Raw genomic sequence first — 20,315 nt, 5'->3', positions numbered from 1 at the left:
TTATTCAACATAGTTTTGGAAGTTTTAGCCACAGCAATCAGAGAAGAGAAGGAAATAAAAGGAATACAAATCGGAAAAGAAGAAGTAAAGCTGTCACTGTTTGCAGATGACATGATCCTATACATAGAGAATCCTAAAGATGCTACCAGAAAACTACTAGAGCTAATCAATGAATTTGGTAAAGTAGCAGGATACAAAATTAATGCACAGAAATCTCTGGCATTCCTATATACTAATGATGAAAAATCTGAAAGTGAAATCAAGAAAACACTCCCATTTACCATTGCAACAAAAAGAATAAAATATCTAGGAATAAACCTACCTAAGGAGACAAAAGACCTGTATGCAGAAAACTATAAGACACTGATGAAAGAAATTAAAGATGATACAAATAGATGGAGACATATACCATGTTCTTGGATTGGAAGAATCAACATTGTGAAAATGACTCTACTACCCAAAGCAATCTATAGATTCAATGCAATCCCTATCAAACTACCACTGGCATTTTTCACAGAACTAGAACAAAAAATTTCGCAATTTGTATGGAAACACAAAAGACCCCGAATAGCCAAAGCAATCTTGAGAACAAAAAAAGGAACTGGAGGAATCAGGCTCCCTGACTTCAGACTATACTACAAAGCTACAGTTATCAAGACAGTATGGTACTGGCACAAAAACAGAAAGATAGATCAATGGAACAGGATAGAAAGCCCAGAGATAAACCCATGCACATATGGGCACCTTATCTTTGATAAAGGTGGCAGGAATGTACAGTGGAAAAAGGACAGCCTCTTCAATAAATGGTGCTGGGAAAACTGGACAGGTACATGTAAAAGAATGAAATTAGAACACTCCCTAACACCATACACAAAAATAAGCTCAAAATGGATTAAAGACCTAAATATAAGGCCAGAAACTATCAAACTATTAGAGGAAAACATAGGCAGAACACTCTATGACATAAATCACAGCAAGATTCTTTCTGACCCACCCCCTAGAGTAATGGAAATAAAAACAAAAATAAACAAATGGGACCTAATGAAACTTCAAAGCTTTTGCACAGCAAAGGAAACCATAAAGAAGACCAAAAGACAACCCTCAGAATGGGAGAAAATATTTGCAAATGAAGCAACTGACAAAGGATTAATCTCCAAAATTTACAAGCAGCTCATGCAGCTCAACAACAAAAAAACAAACAACCCAATCCAAAAATGGGCAGAAGACCTAAATAGACATTTCTCCAAAGAAGATATACAGACTGCCAACAAACACATGAAAGAATGCTCAACATCATTAATCATTAGAGAAATGCAAATCAAAACTACAATGAGATATCATCTCACACCAGTCAGAATGGCCATCATCAATAAATCTAGAAACAATAAATGCTGGAGAGGGTGTGGAGAAAAGGGAACCCTCTTGCACTGCTGGTGGGAATGTGAATTGGTTCAGCCACTATGGAGAACAGTATGGAGGTTCCTTAAAAAACTACAAATAGAACTACCATATGAACCAGCAATCCCACTACTGGGCATATACCCTGAGAAAACCGAAATTCAAAAAGAGTCATGTACCAAAATGTTCATCGCAGCTCTATTTACAATAGCCCGGAGATGGAAACAACCTAAGTGCCCATCATCGGATGAATGGATAAAGAAGATGTGGCACATATATACAATGGAATATTACTCAGCCATAAAAAGAAACGAAATTGAGCTATTTGTAATGAGGTGGATAGACCTAGAGTCTGTCATACACAGTGAAGTAAGTCAGAACGAAAAAGACAAATACAGTATGCTAACACATATATATGGAATTTAAGAAAAAAAAATGTCATGAAGAACCTAGGGGTAAGGCAGGAATAAAGACGCAGACCTCCTAGAGAACGGACTTGAGGTTATGGGGAGGGGGAAGGGTGAGCTGTGACGGGGCGAGAGAGAGTCATGGACATATACACACTAACAAACGTAGTAAGGTAGATAGCTAGAGGGAAGCAGCCGCATGGCACGGGGATATTGGCTCGGTGCTCTGTGACAGCCTGGAGGGGTGGGATAGGGAGGGTGGGAGGGAGGGAGACGCAAGAGGGAAGAGATATGGGAACATATGTATATGTATAACTGATTCACTTTGTTATAAAGCAGAAACTAACACATCATTGTAAAGTAATTATACCCCAATAAAGATGTTAAAAAAAAATAAATAAATAAATAAAAATAAAAAAAAAAAGAAATGCATTGAAATTGGTGCGAAAATAAGATATCTGAAGCACCCCCTGTTGAAATTAGCTGTGAATACTGGAGTAGTGTTCTGAGTTATCCCTAGGTATTTTCAAATTTCAAAAAAAGCAGCATTTAGAGGAATTGTGTACAGCAATCAGATATTCACTACATATTGCCATTCTTCTTTTTATGGAAGAGAGCGGATATATATTTCCTGGCTTATTGTTAAACAGCAGTGAGTTTAGGAGTCGGTTTCACTTCTGCCTTCCCTGTATTTAGGTCACGTAGGATATAATGAGAGGACAGCCCTCTTGCTTCAGTAGTAGCTATGGCTGCCTTGTATGGTAACCACAACCTGTACGTACCTTTCCACAGAGAAGAGAAAGCATGATCAGCTGCTGTGTCACGTGTGTACTTTTCCAGTATTCCTGCATAGTGCAGAGGGAAAGGAGGACTGCTCCAGTGTCAGGGTAGATGTTTGCTCTTAACAGAACTATGTGAGAAATTAGGTCTTGTCTTAGAACTGAGAAATCACAGAATAAATTCTACAGCCTAATAAAGATGTCCAGACATTAAAACCAACAGTTTGCTCCTCTATTTGCACATTTTGCTAGCTTCCATATATCAGGAGCTTCCTTATGAATTATATCGCTTTAAATATTACAAATTTTCATGGGAAATTGGTTTCATAGAAATGGACCATCTTTCTCTTTTTTTGTAATGTGCTTATCTCTCTTGTTTGTAATTATATAATTATATAAATATGGAAAGTCCTGTAATTACATGGAATGTGGCAAGCTTCAGATTTTTCATATTGGAAAGCCAGAGTGCCCAAGTGGCAACCTAAATAATATTTCTATAGAAAGTTTGCATTTGTTCATTTTTTTTTTATTACAGCCTCTTTTGGTGAAATGACTTATTTACATGTTTTTTAATATTTCTGTCCCTCTTAATTGTCCTGATGCCTAACTGAGGGCGTTCAGAACTGATAATCAGTAGCTTTTGTATTTAACTCTGGAAGAACAAGCTGCTTATGATGACCCAACAGAGACATGAGGAAGGTTTGTGAAAGGGGTGTATTCATCCAGCTCTAATCCTTATTTTCAGAAAGACAGTGTCTTTAAGTGTTCTCTAATTAGTGAATAGATATGGTTGTAAATTCTTGTAGATACCTCTTTTGTAGGATAGAGGTGGATGCCTGGCTTGTTTAAAATCTTTGTTTTACGTTTCTTTTAAGTGAAATTTTAATATGAACATTTGACAATAGAAAATAGGAAAAGTAATTTTTATACATATAATTATTCCTATTTTATTAGTATGCTCCATTGTGATGTTTCTTTTTTGACATCATCATAATCGGAAACTTGAATATTGTATAAGAGGATGTCTACAAAATAAAAATAAGGTTTTATGTTTTGTTTTCCTGCTTGCTCGTTTGCTTTGCTGATCTCCTTGTGTACATAAAATAATGTTTACTTCTATGAAGTAAATTCTTTTTGGGTTTGGTAAAATTGCTTCTACCAGTCACTGAGGAAATGTAAACTAGGGAACAAGACACTGATATTTAGTCCTACCAAGAGGAAATATATTGCTTCAGTGAACTGAATATAAAACATGATCAGTGAAAACACCTGGAAATCAAAAAGAACAGATTTTAGTTATGCTTCTCTTTTTCAAAGAACTTAATGCTTAGCTATTGTTAGTACTAGAGAAGTAAGTTGGCAGTGACATTTGAAATATGATAAATAAAAGCCTACCGAATGTCTGCTTCTACTCTTAGCACTTGTCTGATTTCCTTCTCCAGAAATTGCATAATGGAAACTACCATAGGGTTAATGAGAGTCAAATACACAACCCTACTTGTTGTGATAAATATATTCTCTATAACTGTGTAATGATAAAGCCATAGTTATTGAAACTACCAAAGTTATTGAAACAGTCGGATAGGAGCTTTTTGCCTTTATCACCTGTATTATTAATTGGAGATAATTACTGCAGAGCAGCTGGCTGTTGGTTTTAGGGGGCATCAATTGTTCTTCTCACCCAACTGTTGGCTAATAAGGATAGTCAACACATCTGTTTCAACAGCTGGTAATTAACAAAAGCCTAATTGCTGCAACTCTTTTAACATCCAATCTGTGAAAAAGAAGGGATGTAGAAGAATATTATTTACTTTGTGCTTTGCACTCTCTGAAACCAGTTTCTCTTTTTTCTCTCTCCCTCCACTTTTTTTTCCTTACTTTGAACACCACTGCCTTTGTATGAAGCATTGAATGGCAAGAGAACACAATATGGTAATCCAGAGCTTAACTTTTTCAGATCTTTGTTGGTGTTTCTTATTGCAACATTTCTTTGCTAACTTGCAAGATAAAATGGATCAAAAGCATTTTGAGTAGTTCCATACAACAGTTAAAATCCGCAGCAGTGTGCCCTAGGCTGTGTTGCTGTTGTCTGCAGCATCCAAAAGGAAACAGGGAATTCTCTTTTTTTCATGCTTTTCACATGCTTAAACACAACTCCCAAATAATTCCACATTCATATACAGAATTTTCGTTTAAATTAATGTTTATATTGATTAACACAAATGAAGTCAGGTTTAGCAGTTTCTCTTCCTTTGTTTTGTCATCTCTTAAATACTTCAGTTGCTTTGTTTAATGCCTCTATGTCAACTTAAAGTATTCAAGAAAATTTTTAATTTGTATGTGAAATCTTGCTTCCTCTGTTTTTCTTTAAAATGTGTTTTGGTCTTTTTTAAAACTTTGTCTTTAATTCAGATAACTTCAGTTATTTCTTGTTGATTTTTAAGATGGCTAGGAAATTTACTGGCTTAGTGTTAGAAACCAGAGTAAAATGGTTTCACAAATGAGAGACTTATAAATTAACATTTCTTTTCTTTGAAATTTCTTAGTACTCTTATTTAATTATGAACTATTTCAGTAAAAATATCTTTCATATAACCTTGGTTATAAAGCTTTATATTTATGTTTTATATAATTGTAATTTTTTGCTAATTACATATTAATGTTTAACTATTTAAAAATTTCCATGTAGAATGTAACTTATTAAGATGTTGTTTTTCTTTGTATAAGAATATATTTTTCCAGTTATCATGGCTGATTTTTCAGTAACCTTTTCCATAGTCTTACATTTTCTTTATAGCCTATATATATAAAAACTTTTCAATGAATGAAATTTTTATTTTTATTAATTAGAGATTACATGTTCATACTGATTTTCCTTTTAATACATTCATAAAATTTTAGATTAATGTTAAGGTTAATCTGATAGATGGTGATTATGGTACTCATTTAATATGAGTATTGGAAAATTCCTTAGCAAAAATGTTACTCAAGTTCTCTTGAATAAACTCGCTTCACTAACTTTTCAGTTGGCAGTATTTCTACGCCGGCAGTTCTTTAATTGTTGTTAGGTATGTTGAAAGGTATAGAAGAAATTCTACCCAAGTGCTTGCCATGGACTGAATTGCAGATTGCATAATTTCAAAATTTTTTGCTGGCAGGATAAGTTTAAGTTTAGTTCAGCAGGTGTTCAGGTGATGAAGTATATTATAGATGTAGTGAAAAAACATACAAGATCCTGAACAAATAAACAAAATACTGCTGACTAAAATTCTAACTAAACAGAAGAGCACCAGACTGTAGAGAAACGTTTACAACTCCTGTAAAGGAGGGGAATATTGTCATTTTGGGAAATGTTTGCATCTTGAGTTTAAATAAGAATTTAATTTTCTCTGTGTGCTCATGTTCTTAGGTAGTACCAGAGAGAGCAAGCTTGGTGAAAGGAATGTATCATGCCATGAGAAAGGAGAATGGACTTTTGGGGGGAACTCACATTCCAGCTGATGCTTTAAGTGTTTTCTTGCATATAATTTTTTTTTCCAGAGGAAATAACCTCAAGAACAAGTGGTGTGATAGACAGAAAATCAATAATTTAATGGATATTCTCTGAAGACTATGAATACTGCATGATTAACCCGTTTTCTAGACATTAAAAGAAGCAAATCTCATTAAATGATGGATAGATTATTAGTGAAGCCAGTGAGATGGTCAGTGGTTTTGTACATATCGGTATAAATGACTTTCAGGGATGTAGTCAAGAAGTCCTGGGAGCCAGACATCTAATGGGATCTAACTAGCAACAAATTTAAGATAAGGTAGTATCTTCTGAGATAGAGTTCATTCAGTGGAAAAGATAGCGCCTCCACAGTCTGAATTAATGGACAAAGAAATGGTTCAAAATAAATATGTTAAATTACCTATGGCTTAAAAATTGAATGATATCATACACTAAAAATAAAAATACAAAAATAAGACTTTAAAATAAATGACAGTGAGCAGAAAAGGAGCTACAAATTGGAGTCAACTATGTTACCTTTAGAGTCATCACAATAGGATATAACAGCTTGTTAAAAGTTGGAGAAGAGGTTGGCAAAGTAGTTAATGTACAGACTCATGATTGTTTATTTAATGGATAGTTAAGAGTTCTATACTCAAATTCTGGTTCTGACACTAACTTTTATTTATAACCTTAAAACCTGAGACGTTTAAGTAAATAATTTCCTAAGAAGTGGTTCTGCCACCACAAGGAATTTTTTTTCCTGAAGGATTCACGGTGTTAAAGGTAGTTAATGGGGAATGTTTCAATTTCTATTTTTCAACATTTTATCAATTAAATAATTACTTATATATACTTTTCCCCTTTAAAATAAGCAAGGCTATGATAACTTCTAAGTATTTGTTAAATTAGATTATGTGGCAGTTATTGGAAATCAGACATCTAACAAGCTTATGATACAGTTTATCACTCAGCTGAACCATGCTAGCTGCTGTAGTGATTCTGACCATTAAACTGTTCTAAATAGTTTTCATTATTATATTATATTGTGTTTATTGTAGAACAAAGAGGCTATTGTTTAAAGACAGGAAGCAAAAGAAATACTAATCATGTCACACTAGTTAATACAGAGCTTAAAAGTTATGATATTGAAAATATTGTTAGGGTGACTGTGTTCAAAATTTTACTTTACGTTTCATATATTTGGATTTTAGACTGGATAGCCACACAGTGGGTTGTTCTCAGAGAAGGGCTTGCAAGTGGCAATCTGAAACCTTCTCTTGTATCTTTTCTATTTAAAAGCAATTCAGGAAAATTATTAAAATAATTAAATCCAGTTAATGTACCAAATGTGAGAATTCCAAACATTAAATTATAAAAACAGTTTGGTCTACTTTTGATTGCATAATATGTGTTAAATTTCAATATAGGCTTTTCCTTCCTGAGGTGTGGCAAGAACATACTGTGGCGACCGTTGTGCTGCTGACCTGCCAGGTCCTGGACAAAATCTAATTCATGCATTGCTAGACTCACAAAAAATAGAGGAACGCTTCCAAAGATTTTACTTCACCAAAAAATTGGGAGTTGAACCAGAAACGTCCCCCACTGGTAAGCAAACCAGTGTACCCCAGCTACACCAGGGGCAAACATCTATAGAAGTACTTTGATCTTCACTTGGGATCCCAGTCTGAGCCAGAAACTGCAGCATTAATCCAGACTTCTTGAACTTTATCTAGGAATTGTCCCCACTGGCTCCCTGATGAAATAGACACAAGTTCTCCTGAGAGAAAGGCATCGCCAATTTAGTCCAGCACAATTCCCATAAATTATTATCTGGAAAATGTGAATTCACAGCAAAGGTCAATCAAGCACATGAGAAAGAAAACCATTATAAATGGTAGTCAACAGACACAACAAACCCAAAAAGAGAACACACAAACACAATAAAGTCATCTGTAGAATATAGAATAGCTATGTACGAAATGCTTCAATGAGTATTTAAATAAATAGATTATGAATCTCAACTATGTGAATAAACCACAGTGTTTTCTAGGAAACACCAGGCAAATCTGAAAAAGAATCACATACAATTTTCAAAAAAAGAAAAAAACATGAAAATAACACATTTTCAGACAACTAAAAATTGAGTTAGTCATTTTCAGCTTTGTATTAAAGAAACTTTCTTTAAATAGAAGGAACATGATTCCATAAGGCAGGGGTCCCCAACCCATGGGCCATGGACTGGTACCAGTCCACAGCCTGTTAGGAACCAGGCCGCACAGCAGGAGGTGAGCAGTGGGTGAGCAAGCGAAGCTTCATCTGCCGCTCCCCATCACTCGCATTACTGCTTGAACTATTCCCCCCACCCCCCAGTCCTTGGAAAAATTGTCTTCCACGAAACCAGTCCCTGGTGCCAAAAAGGTTGAGGATGGCTGCCATAAGGAACCTTCCAGCCAGGAAGGAATGAAACACAAAAAAAGTGACAAGTATAGAGGCACATTGACTCAAGAAAATAATATTAATAATGTCCTTTGGGTTCAAACCTAAATAAGATGAATTATAATACATTTAAAGAACAGTAACAAATAAATTGGGAGGAAAGTAAATAGAGTTAAAGGATTTTAGGTCCTCCCATTGTCCAGGAGTATTAATATTAGATTTATGATAAGTCAACTTGAGTCTTGTAATTTCTGGGATAACTGTTAAAAGAATGTGAAGGAAGTATTATGTTCAAATAAAGAAGAGGAAATGTGATAATAAAAGAACCCAAAATATGACAAGAAAAGGTAATTTTAAAACAAAAATGTAACAACTAGCAGGACAAATAGAAAGCACAAAATAAGAATGTATACTTAAGCCCAAATCTAGAGGTAATTACATTAAATATAAAATGATCAAATGTCCCAGTTAAAAGACAAAGATTTTTAGACTGGAAAAAACTACAGGCAAACCTCATTTTATTGCACCTTGCTTTATTGCGCTTCACAGATACTGAGTTTTTTACAAATTGGAAGTTTGTGGTAACACTTTGTCAAGCAAGTCTATCAGCACCATTTTTCCAATAGCATTTGTTCACTGTGTGTCACATTTTAATAATTCTCACTATTTCAGACTTTTTCATTGTATTTGTTATGGTTATCTGTGATCAGGGATCTCTGATGTTACTATTGCAAAAGGATTACAACTCACTGAAGGCTCAGATGATGGTTAGCATTTTTTAGCAATAAAGTATTTTTTAATTAAGGTATGCACATTTTTTTAGACATAATGCTATTGCACACTTAATAGACTACAGTATAGTATAAACATAACATTCATATGCACTGGGAAGCCAGAAAATTCATGTCACTTTGTTTATTGCAATATTCACTTTATTGTGGTGGTCTGGAACCGAACTCGCAATATCTCAGGTCTGCCTTTATGCTGTTTACAGTAGTCACGTCTAAACCTAGGCATGTAAAGAAGATTGACGTTAACAGGATATAAAAAAGGTACGCCATGCAAACACAAATAAAAAGAATGCTGTTGAAACTCTATTAATATCAGGGAAAATAGAATTTAAAGCTGCAAGGTTTTTAAATTCATTTATTTTGCTTTATATACAATAGGTGAAATCATGGCTCACTGACAAGATGGTTTCCTGTCACAATGCAGTGTTACCATGCAAGCACATGGTTGCCATACAACCACTATTAACTCCTTTTTTTCCTTCCTATCATTATGTGCCCTGGCAAACCTCTTCTAGAACAGTGTGAATTTCAGGTATTTTGTTTCATCGCCCCCAGAAACATGTTCATCTAGACAAATCAAACATTTCCTTTCTTCATTTCCCCATGTATCATTAACCAAAAGCTTATAAAGACCAACAGATATTCAGTAGGCTCTATGTAAACCTGTAGTCTCTGGCACTCTAGATACATAGTCAGCAGACTATGGCCTCTGGACCGGCTGCCTGTTTTTATAAATAAAGTTTTTTTGGAATACAGCCATGCTTGTTCATTTATATATTGTCTATGGCTGCTTTCACTTTACAACAATAGTTGAGTAGTTACAACAGAATCTTTATGGCTCACAAGTCTAAAGTATTTATTATGATCATAGTCCTTAACAACCATGCTTTAGATGACCACATGGCTTGAACTTACACTTTAAGCCCAATTCCTTCTCACCTTATTGACCTGTTACTTGATACAATGCTATTCCTTACTGACATAAAGTTATTTCCACAATAATTTCACATCAAAGTTTTAATCGTATCTATTGTACAGCTTATATATTTGTTCACTTTGATATGGCTATACAGTATGGTAAGTTATCTCATTTTATCATTGTATAATCATCCTGAGACATGATGATTATCACCCCCATTTTATCAAAGAGAAAATTGAGGTTCAGTGGCTCTAACCTGTTCAATTATTTATAGAATAATTCAAAGAACTAATTGCTGGAAGTCAAATCCAAGTTTGTTCTTAATCACTGTGCTGTGCTCTCTTTCTTGCATACTTCTCTCTACCCTCCTTTTCTCTGTTTCATGGTTTCTGCTAACTGCTCATAGGCCATTGTCTGCCTATGAATGTTTTTATTTCTGCTTGCATTTCTTTGCTCTCTCACGTCAGATGATAGATCACTAGACAGTGCATATATGACTGCTTTTAAGTCTAGAACCTGATCATCCTTGGTCTGAGAGACATGACATGAGGACAAAACCTAACAACCTCTGAGGAATAACCTTTGAAGAGCAATACACTGTAGTAATATACTGTGGTGGACAATCCCAGTCTTCCTGTGAAGGGGAAATGTAATTGAAATCAGTAATTTGTATCTTTCTGATATAGTAGCTTCTAATTTCTTTAGATATCCTTTTGCAGTGTTTCTTTACTAGGTTCTTAACATGCTTCTGAGGTTCAAAAGTCAAATACTAGAATGGCTATAGTCATATTGTTTGAGCAATTGTGTAATTAGACATATTGTTTGAAAACATCTAATAAGGTATCTTACAGATGTGTTTAATAATGTAGCACAGTCTATATACTTGGGGTTACTCTGTAGAACACTTCTATCAAAACAATTAACACACATGTTAATTGCATGTTAATAATAAGCAATATTTTCCAGATAGTTGTATTCTAGTTCCAACTTTCCTTCTAACCAGCAATGAAACCTTGAACAATTTCCAAATGTTTCCCTAAACGTGTTGTATTAGCAACAATTTCCTAACCTAAAAAAAGTAGGGGACTGTATTACTTCTGAGATCCTTTTCAGGTCTAACATTATTTGATTCCGTGATTTAATTTGTGCTGTATGTTTCTTTATTTAGCAGATATCACACATAAGATCAGATGCCTATGGACTTATATATACTACCAAATGTAAAATACATAGCTAGTGGGAAGCAGTTGCGTAGCACCGGGAGATCAGCTGGGTGCTTTGTGACCACTTAGAGGGGTGGGATAGGGAGGGGTGGGAGGGAGACGCAAGAGGGAGGAGATACGGGGATATATGTATATGTATAACTGATTCATTTTGTTATAAAGCAGAAACTAACACACCATTGTAAAGCAATTATACTCCGATAAAGATGTTAAAAAAAAAAAAAAGATCAAATGCCTCTGTTCTCTGATAAAAACAGATTTCTGTTAATGGTCTTGCAGGTTCCAAAGGAAGGCTTAACTGTATCAGACTATTACTATTAAAAACACATTCAAAAACAAACATAACAAGATGTTAAAGTAAGATAAAAGTGGTTTCTCCACAATATCCATAACAAATAGTGTTCAGTGATGTGAATAGTGTAGTCTTTTCTTTGTCATTCCACATTACTAGGTAAAATTCTAAGGAAACGATGTAGTTCATTTCTAATCCAGTAGTAGTACGAATGGTTGTCCTATTTAGATGGCATTGCTAAAGATATAGTTTAGGAATAATGAGATACTTAATTATAAGGTTAACCTAACATTAGTTAACCAACGTTTTTTTTCAGTCATTTAAGGTAAATAATTTCTGGAGAAGTGATAATATACAGCATAGTAACAATACTGAATCATATATTTGAAAGTTACTATGAGAGTAAATCTTAAAACTTTTCATCACAAGAAAAAAAATTTGTCATCATGTGAGGTGACGGATGTTATCTAAACTTATTGTAGTATTTATTTTGCAGTATGTATATACACCAAATCATTACGTTGTACACCTAAAATTAATACAATGTTGTGTGTCAATTTTATCTTAATAAAACTGGAAATAAAAAAAGAGAAAAGGTACAACACACACACATACACACATACATCCCAGAATGCTGTATATTGAAGTATAAGGGAGAAATATGTATTTTGGACCAAATAAGCTTGAATATGTATTTGAGTTCTGTCAGTCACTAGCTCTGTTATATTTACAAGTTGCTTAATGTTCATGAACCTCAGTTTTATCACCGGCAAAATAGGGATACTAGGAGCTATCTCATAGGTTGATTGTCAGGATAGACTATAGTAATGGATTTCAAGTACTTGGTACAATGTCCAACCCATAGAAGGCATTCAACAAATGGCATTGCTATTGTATTGATAGTTAACCACAAATGGTTTTTGTTTTGTTTTGTTTTTTATAAATTTATTTATTTTTGGCTGCATTGGGTCTTCGTGGCTGCACGCAGGCTTTCTCTAGTTGTGGCAAGCAGGGGCTTCTCATTGCGGTGGCTTCTCTTATTGTGGAGCACAGGCTTTAGGCACACGGGCTTCAGTAGTTGTGGCACACAGCAGGCTCAGTAGTTGTGGCCCATGGGCTCTAGAGCGCAGGCTCAGTAGTTGTGGTGCGTGGGCTTAGTTGCTCCACGGCATGTGGGATCTTCCTGGACCAGGGCTTGAACCCATGTCCCCTGCATTGGCAGGCGGATTCTTAACCACTGCACCACCACAGAAGCCCTTGTTTTGTTTTTTATTGAAGTATAGTTGATTTATAATGTTGTGTTAACTTCTGCTGTACAGCAAAATGATTCAGTTATACATATGTATATATACATTCTTTTTTATATTCTTTTCCATTATGATTTATCACAGGACTTTGAAAATAGTTCCCTGTACTATACAGTAAGACCTTGTTATTTATCCATTGTATATATAATAGTTTGCATCTGCTCACCCCAAACTCCCACTCCATCCCTCCGCCACCACCTCCCCCTTGGCAACCACAAGTCTGTTCTCTTAGGTCTGTGAGTCTGTTTCTGTTTCACAGATAAGTTCATTTGTGCCATATTTTAGATTCCACATGTAAATGATATCATATGGTATTTGTCTTTCTCTTCCTGAGTTACTTCACTTAGTATGATAAGCTCTAGTTCCATCCATGATGCTAAAATGGCATTATTTCATTCTTTTTTATGACTGAGTAGTATTCCGTTGTATATATGTATCTTCTTTACCCATTCATCTGTCAGTGGACATTTAGGTTGTTTCCATGTCTTGGCTATTGTGAGTAGTGCTACTATGAACATAGGAGTGCGTGTATCTTTTTGAATTATAGTTTTTTCTGGGTATATGCCCAGGAGTGTAATTACTGGATCATATGGCAACTCTATTTTTAGTTTTTAGAGGAACTTTGTATTGTCGTCCATCGTGGCTTCACCAACGTACATTCCCACCAACAGTCTAGGAGGATTCCCTTTTTTCCACACCCTCTCCAGCATTTGTTATTTGTAGACTTTTTAATGATGACCATTCTGACTGTTGTGAGGTGGTATCTCATTGTAGTTTTGATTTGCATTTCTCTAATAATTAGCGATGTTGAGCATCTTTTCATGTGCCTTTTGGCCATCTGTATGTCTTCTTTGGAGAAATGCTTATTTAGTTTTTCTGCCCATTTTTCGACTGGATTGTTTGTTCTTTTCTGTTCTTGAGTTGTATGAACTGTTTGTATATTTTGGAAATTAATCCCTTGTCGGTTGCATCATTTGCAAATATTTTCTCCCATTCCGTAGGTTGTCTTTTCATTTTGTTTATGGTTCCCCTTGCTGAAGCACAGATGTTTTTAAGTTTTATCAATTTAGGCAGCACATTTGGCAGTTTCTTTATAATGTATATAACTTAATAGAGTATATAACTTTTAAAGTATATAAACACACACACTTATCATGTGACCCAGCAATTCCAGTCCTTGGTGTTTATGTAAGCAAGAGAAATGAAAGCATATTTCCACAAAATGATCAATATGCAGATGTTTATAGCAGCTTTATTAAAACTGCCAAAAGGTGGAAACAATCCAAATATTCATCAACTGGTGAATGAATATACACATTGTACATCCATGCAATGGAATATTGCTCAGTGATATAAAGGAATGAACTACGGATACATGTAATAATATGAATGAATGTTAAAAGCATTAAGTAAAAAGAAGCCAAATTCAAAAGGCTGCCTACTATATGATATTTATATGGTGTTCTAGAAAACAGAAACCTATAGGGGTGAAAATCACATCAGCGGTTGCCAGGGGCTGCGTGTAAAGGAAGGACATTGACTGCAGTGTTGCATGAAGGAACACTTTGGGGTAGTGAAAATATTCTGTATCTTGACTGTGATTGTTATTATATGACTCTATACATTTTTCAAAATTTACACAACTGTACATTAAAAATGGGTGAATTTTTACTTTGTCTAAATTATAACTCAATAAGCCTGCCTAAAATAATTCATCCATGTGTATACTTACATATGTGATGCATGTGTTGCTTCAATAAAATTTTTGCCTAAAAATTCAAGTTTAAAAAGTGCTATACTTCTGTAAAATGTTTATCGTACAGTTGTCCATACAGTTGTCCCTCGTTATCTGGAGGGCATTGGTTCTAGGACCCCCACAGATACCAAAATCTGCGGATGTTTAGGTCCCTTAGTCAGCCACCAAGTAACTGTGGGTGTGGAACCCACAGATACAGAGGGCTAATGGTATATAGAAATTCTGACTCACTGTAGGCTTTGCTCAAAAATATGTTTTTAAGTATGTTTATCCAAAATTTAAAGGTAGAATATAAATATAAAGATTCCAAATAGTAAATAAAAAGGGGAATATAGATATTTTAATCCAGTATAAGTAGAGGGAAAAAGGAACAAAGGAAAAGGATGCCAAATATGAAAAACATGTAAAAATAAGTCCAAATATATCTGTAATCCCAATGTACTGCACATGTTCACAACGTGTGAAGGTAACTATAATCAGAATAGATACACGTATTAATACAAATAAGAGTCAAAAGCATAATACTGTCCAAAAAAGCAATTGTCTGCGAATGTGTAGAGTATCATTTATATACAGTTTAGAAACGTGTAAACAATCAGATATATTATCTGTAAGTACATAACTACATAGTAAACGTATAAAATATTCTTGAAAATGATGAACCCAAAATCATGGAAGTGTTTCACTTTGGGGGTTGGAGGGAAGGAAGGGAATGTAGCTAGTGAGTGCAACACATGGGTTGGGATGGAGGATTTCTTTTTTAATAGGAAGCAAAATAACAAAAATTCTTTTAAATTTAAAACAAGGTTTTTAACAGTGTGTAAAGAGTACCATCAATATTGTAAGTAGATGTATTTAGTTGCAAATATACGTATATGCTTGTATGTGTATAGGCTATTTCTGGAAGGATATATAACAAACAGGTAACTGGAAATTTCAGAAGGAGATTTGTAGTACTGAAGATTGGGGATGGGAGATTTACAAATAATTACCAGAAATATGGGAAATATGATGACAGAGAAACAGGAAAAGTATGTTGTTTGCTAATTTTTTGTTTTTGAGATGAAATATATTTTTGACTTATAATGTGATGGAATCATATGAAATTAATAATGGAAGTAGGAAATGCAGTAGACGTAAGTGGCACATTTAAGTTAGTTAAATTTTCTTACATTGCATGTACCGTAAATCCAACTCAAACTAGCCTAGGCCAAAAAAAAAAAAAAAAAAGATTTATGTACCCAGGAAGTCCAAGAAATGGATCTAGATCTGTCTGGTATACCAGGATCCAGGATACAAATGACCTCATCAAGATTCAGTTTTCTTCTGGGCCTAGTGGGATGTACTACTCTGTTTGAACGATCTAGATCAGATATACCTGAGGTAGTGGAGAAGGAAGTTCATCCTAGCCACCAAGACTGAGCAGGATCACTGTAGCAAAGTTGACCAGGTAAGCGTATATCTGATAAAGTAGCGGAAGGAGCTTGTAATGCCAGAAAGTTTATAATAACTTTGAACATAGTCACCAGGGCCTAGATACAAGATTAGGCATTTGGAAGTAATAAATTAAGTGGATTGCTATGAAGCAACACCAAATCTTCGTAGCCAACTAAATATAGGAAGAGAAGTGAAATATTCATTATTACCAAAGCACGGGAATTTACAGTTCTCATGATCTCATTTTCATTGTAGAAATTTCTTAGGCAGAATCTTCGTTATGACTTTTTCCAGCTAGAACAGTGTTGGTTTTGTTTCTTGGTTTGGGTTTTTGGGGGATTTTAAGTTTGCTTTTTGCAGAAGTACCAGGTACAAAATCTTCAAAATAATCATCTAAGGTATTTAACATTGTCACATATTTATTTAGCAAATTCTCAATTACCTGTCAAATATTTGATATTTCTTAAATTACATGCAACAGGATGTCTGATGTTTTGTAAGTTGAATGTGATATATCTTTTTTGGGCAGTTCTTTTTGATTTGTTATTAGTCGCATTGGGTATCTGGTCTTCCAAGTTACCATTTCAATCACATATTATAGTATACTGAAAACTGGCAAAGCTGTTAATTATTGGCATCAAGAACCAGCTTTACATGCTTTTTTAATAATTTTTGAGACTGTTTCATCTATAATTCTAGAATGTGACATGTTGAAGCAAGCATACAAGCATCTTAAATTTAATTAAAAAGTAACTTTTTGTTAAAATTTGCTAGCCCAGATAGAGAACTAATTAATTAATTTAGTGCCTAATTTTATATACAAAGATCTAAACTGCTGCATGCTTTTATAATTCTGCATTATTAAAATAGAAAAGTGGCATTGTCTAATGTTCATTTATATTACACTCATTAATTTTCCTATGAGCAGATTTCACAATTTGTCTTGTGACTTCATTCTTATGCAAGAAAATAATTTCAGTGAAGTCATATGATTTCGGCAAAATTAGTGAATTTCTGCCCCCAACTTTTTTTTTTTTTTTTTTTGTGGTACACGGGCCTCTCACTGTTGTGGCCTCTCCCGTTGCGGGTTAACAGGCTCCGGACGCACAGGCTCAGCGTCCATGGCTCACGGGCCTAGCCGCTCCACGGCATGTGGGATCTTCCCGGACCGGGGCACAAACCCGTATCCCCTGCATTGGCAGGCAGACTCTCAACCACTGCGCCACCAGGGAAGCCCTGCCCCCAACTTTTGATTACTTTTTAATTATTACAATTAGTGTAGTTTGTGAGGTATGTGATACCAGTTTGCTTTGTGTTATCTATCAAACACCATTTAAAGTGAAAGATAGCCTTTTCATGGAAATTAAACTTTGAATAAACAAAACTGAAATCTGACTTACCAGTACCATACTTTAAAAGTTGGGTTGATAACTCTTTTTGACTGTGCCTGAAATTCAGTGGGAATGATGGTTGGAAGGTAGCAATTCTTTTAAAATTACTAGTTTGAACCCTATTGAAAAACTGATTAAGACTCTTTAAAATTGGAATATTATAGGCAGAGAAGAACAATAACATCCCTTGAATAAAATATTTCTAACATTCAAGATTGCTGCCATTCTCCCTTTAGAGATTTTTTTTTTTTTCTGCAGAAAAGGAATTGAAGAGGTTAAATCATATCTGTAAGAATCAGGTTGTAGTCTTGTGTATTTTTTTTCATGTTAAATATCAAAGATGGCTTAACATATTTAGAATTTTCTGAGTTTCTATTAATAAAGTTAAAAGAAAATCTAGCAATCAGGCAGCGGAGCCACATAAAATTTATATGTGAAACACCCACTGCGCTTATCTCTAGATAATGCTCTGAACCCACGTTCCACTTTCTGAATTCCGTGTATAAAGTTAAACATTGCAGAAAGGCATATATCTGATGATACAGATGAATAAGGTTGAAGTTTAGTAATGAGCAAAGTTGGTAAATTTAATATGTTCATGTCTTTAGTATTTCTGTTATTAATATAATTGGATTATTTTGTGGGAAATTATGAACCACTACTAAAAATATGATAGGTTTTAAACTCCCAGAAATTAAAGTCTTCTATTCATACTATAGCACTGTATTTTAATGTATCAAACTAATATTAAGTTTCTTAAATATTAATTGCAGGCAAAGTTGTTAGCTATGCAACAAGCCAGAGAAACTGCAGTTCAACAATACAAAAAACTGGAAGAAGAAATCCAGACACTTCGAGTTTACTACAGGTAAAATTCTTTTTATCCTAGGCATAAATAAATGTTAGTTTGGGAAATGTTTCTACCTAATTTTATAGTGGTGAATGAGGAAATACCTCAATGAAATTAAACATTATTCACTTAAGACATTTTTGTAGTTTCAGAATGATTCAGGCCTAAAATATTAATTATTGTACCTTTTTTCCTTCCTGTATTTGGTAAAGTAAAAGTTTAGGCTCCCATTATAAAATGGGAATTATAAAATTTACATAACTCTTAGCTAGTTGTCTAAATGGAAGCTGCTTAGCTCTTGAGCAATTTGCTCATCTAAATGGCACCTCTAAAGTGATGGCATACATTTTTTAAATAGTACATGAAAAGCAGTTAATAATAGCCTTTCACCTATCATAGTATGAGAAGTTTCTAAAGGAAGGCCACTAAAGGATTTTTAAGACTTATTTAATTTATGCTCCAAGAATAGTTGTGAAATTAATTCAGTAGGTCACACTGGCATTTTTAAATGAAAAGAAATAGAATAGAAAATGTCAGAGTGCAGAAAGGGTAAATATTGTTTTGTGATATTTTTGTTTCAGTTTTGTGTTGTGTGAGAGAGAAATAGGATTGTGTCTTGGGCTATATTTAAAATATATATTCTCACAGTGGATCATAGTTTAAAAAAAAAAAAGGTTTGAAAAGTGATGTACGATGCCCTGCATATTTTTTAATACTTACAAAGATTTTAAAAACCTCATCTGAAATGTAAGAATTCACTAACTGGGGCTGTAGGTTATTGAAAGATTTTTTTAAAATTTAGTCCCCATCTTAAAATATAAGTGCATAAAATGTAATTAAATCAAAATCAGTTTTACTGAAATAAAATACATGTGCCATTATTAATATATTAATAATTAAATAACTAGATCTAACAGCAAGTCTATTAAAAAACTGTAATTTCAAAGTAGTAATGACTGTAAATGGTATTTTGAGGATAACTGCAAACACTGAAATGTGACATGAAAATACCAGTGGTTTCTATGGCGTAAACTCTCAAGAGCCACTAATAATAATAGTATAGTTTGTTGCCTGTGTTCATAATTGTAGGAAATACTGTATTTACATGAGAGTGAAAAATAAAGATGAAAATTTTTTCCCACCCTCATGTGAAGAACCCATGTTTTGGAGCAATGTTATTGGCATATACAGTAATTGGTTATTGTTACGAGTTGAATTGTGTCCTTCAAAAAAATATATTGAAATCTTAACCCCTAGTACCTCAGAATGTGATCTTATTTGGAAATAGGGTCTTTACAGAGCTAATCAAGTTAAAATGAGGTCATTAGCATGGGCTTTAACCCAGCATGACTGAAGTTTTTATAGAAAGTAGATATTTGGGCACAGAGTCACAAGCATAGAGGGAAGACTATATGAAGACCCAGGGCAAAGACAGCCTTGTGGCTGGAGTGATGCATCTACAAGCACATGAATACCAAGGATTGTCAGCAAACACCAAAAGCTAGAAGAGGCATGGAAGGATTCTCCCGTACAGCTGTCAAAGAGGACACAACCCAGCAGAAACCTTTATTTTGGACTTGTAGCCTCCAGAACTGTGAGACAATAAATTTCTGTTGTTTTTGTTTTCTTTTTTTTTGCGGTACGCGGGCCTCTCACTGTTGTGGCCTCTCCCGTTGTGGAGCACAGGCTCCGGACGCACAGGCTCAGCAGCCATGGCTCACGGGCCCAGCCGCTCCGTGGCATATGGGATCTTCCCGGACCGGGGCACAAACCCGTGTCCCCTGCATCGGCAGGTGGACTCTCAACCACTGCGCCACCAGGGAAGCCCAATTT

General features: G+C 34.6%; 1 protein-coding gene across 3 annotated transcripts in view; it reads left to right on the top strand.

Annotated features, from left to right (window-relative positions):
- MIPOL1 (mirror-image polydactyly 1) overlaps positions 1–20,315 on the top strand; it is a 309,506-nt gene that overhangs the window by 191,527 nt on the left and 97,664 nt on the right. For all 3 annotated transcript variants that reach the window (XM_060004659.1, XM_060004660.1, XM_060004661.1), the window contains exon 11: positions 18,406–18,500. In XM_060004659.1, the coding sequence (XP_059860642.1) occupies positions 18,406–18,500 (95 nt within the window). The remainder of the gene's footprint in view (positions 1–18,405; positions 18,501–20,315) is intronic.

Source organism: Delphinus delphis, chromosome 2 (assembly GCF_949987515.2).
Source record: "Delphinus delphis chromosome 2, mDelDel1.2, whole genome shotgun sequence".
In the NCBI taxonomy this organism is placed as follows: Eukaryota; Metazoa; Chordata; class Mammalia; order Artiodactyla; family Delphinidae; genus Delphinus; species Delphinus delphis.
This window is presented reverse-complemented; position numbering and strand designations above follow the sequence as displayed.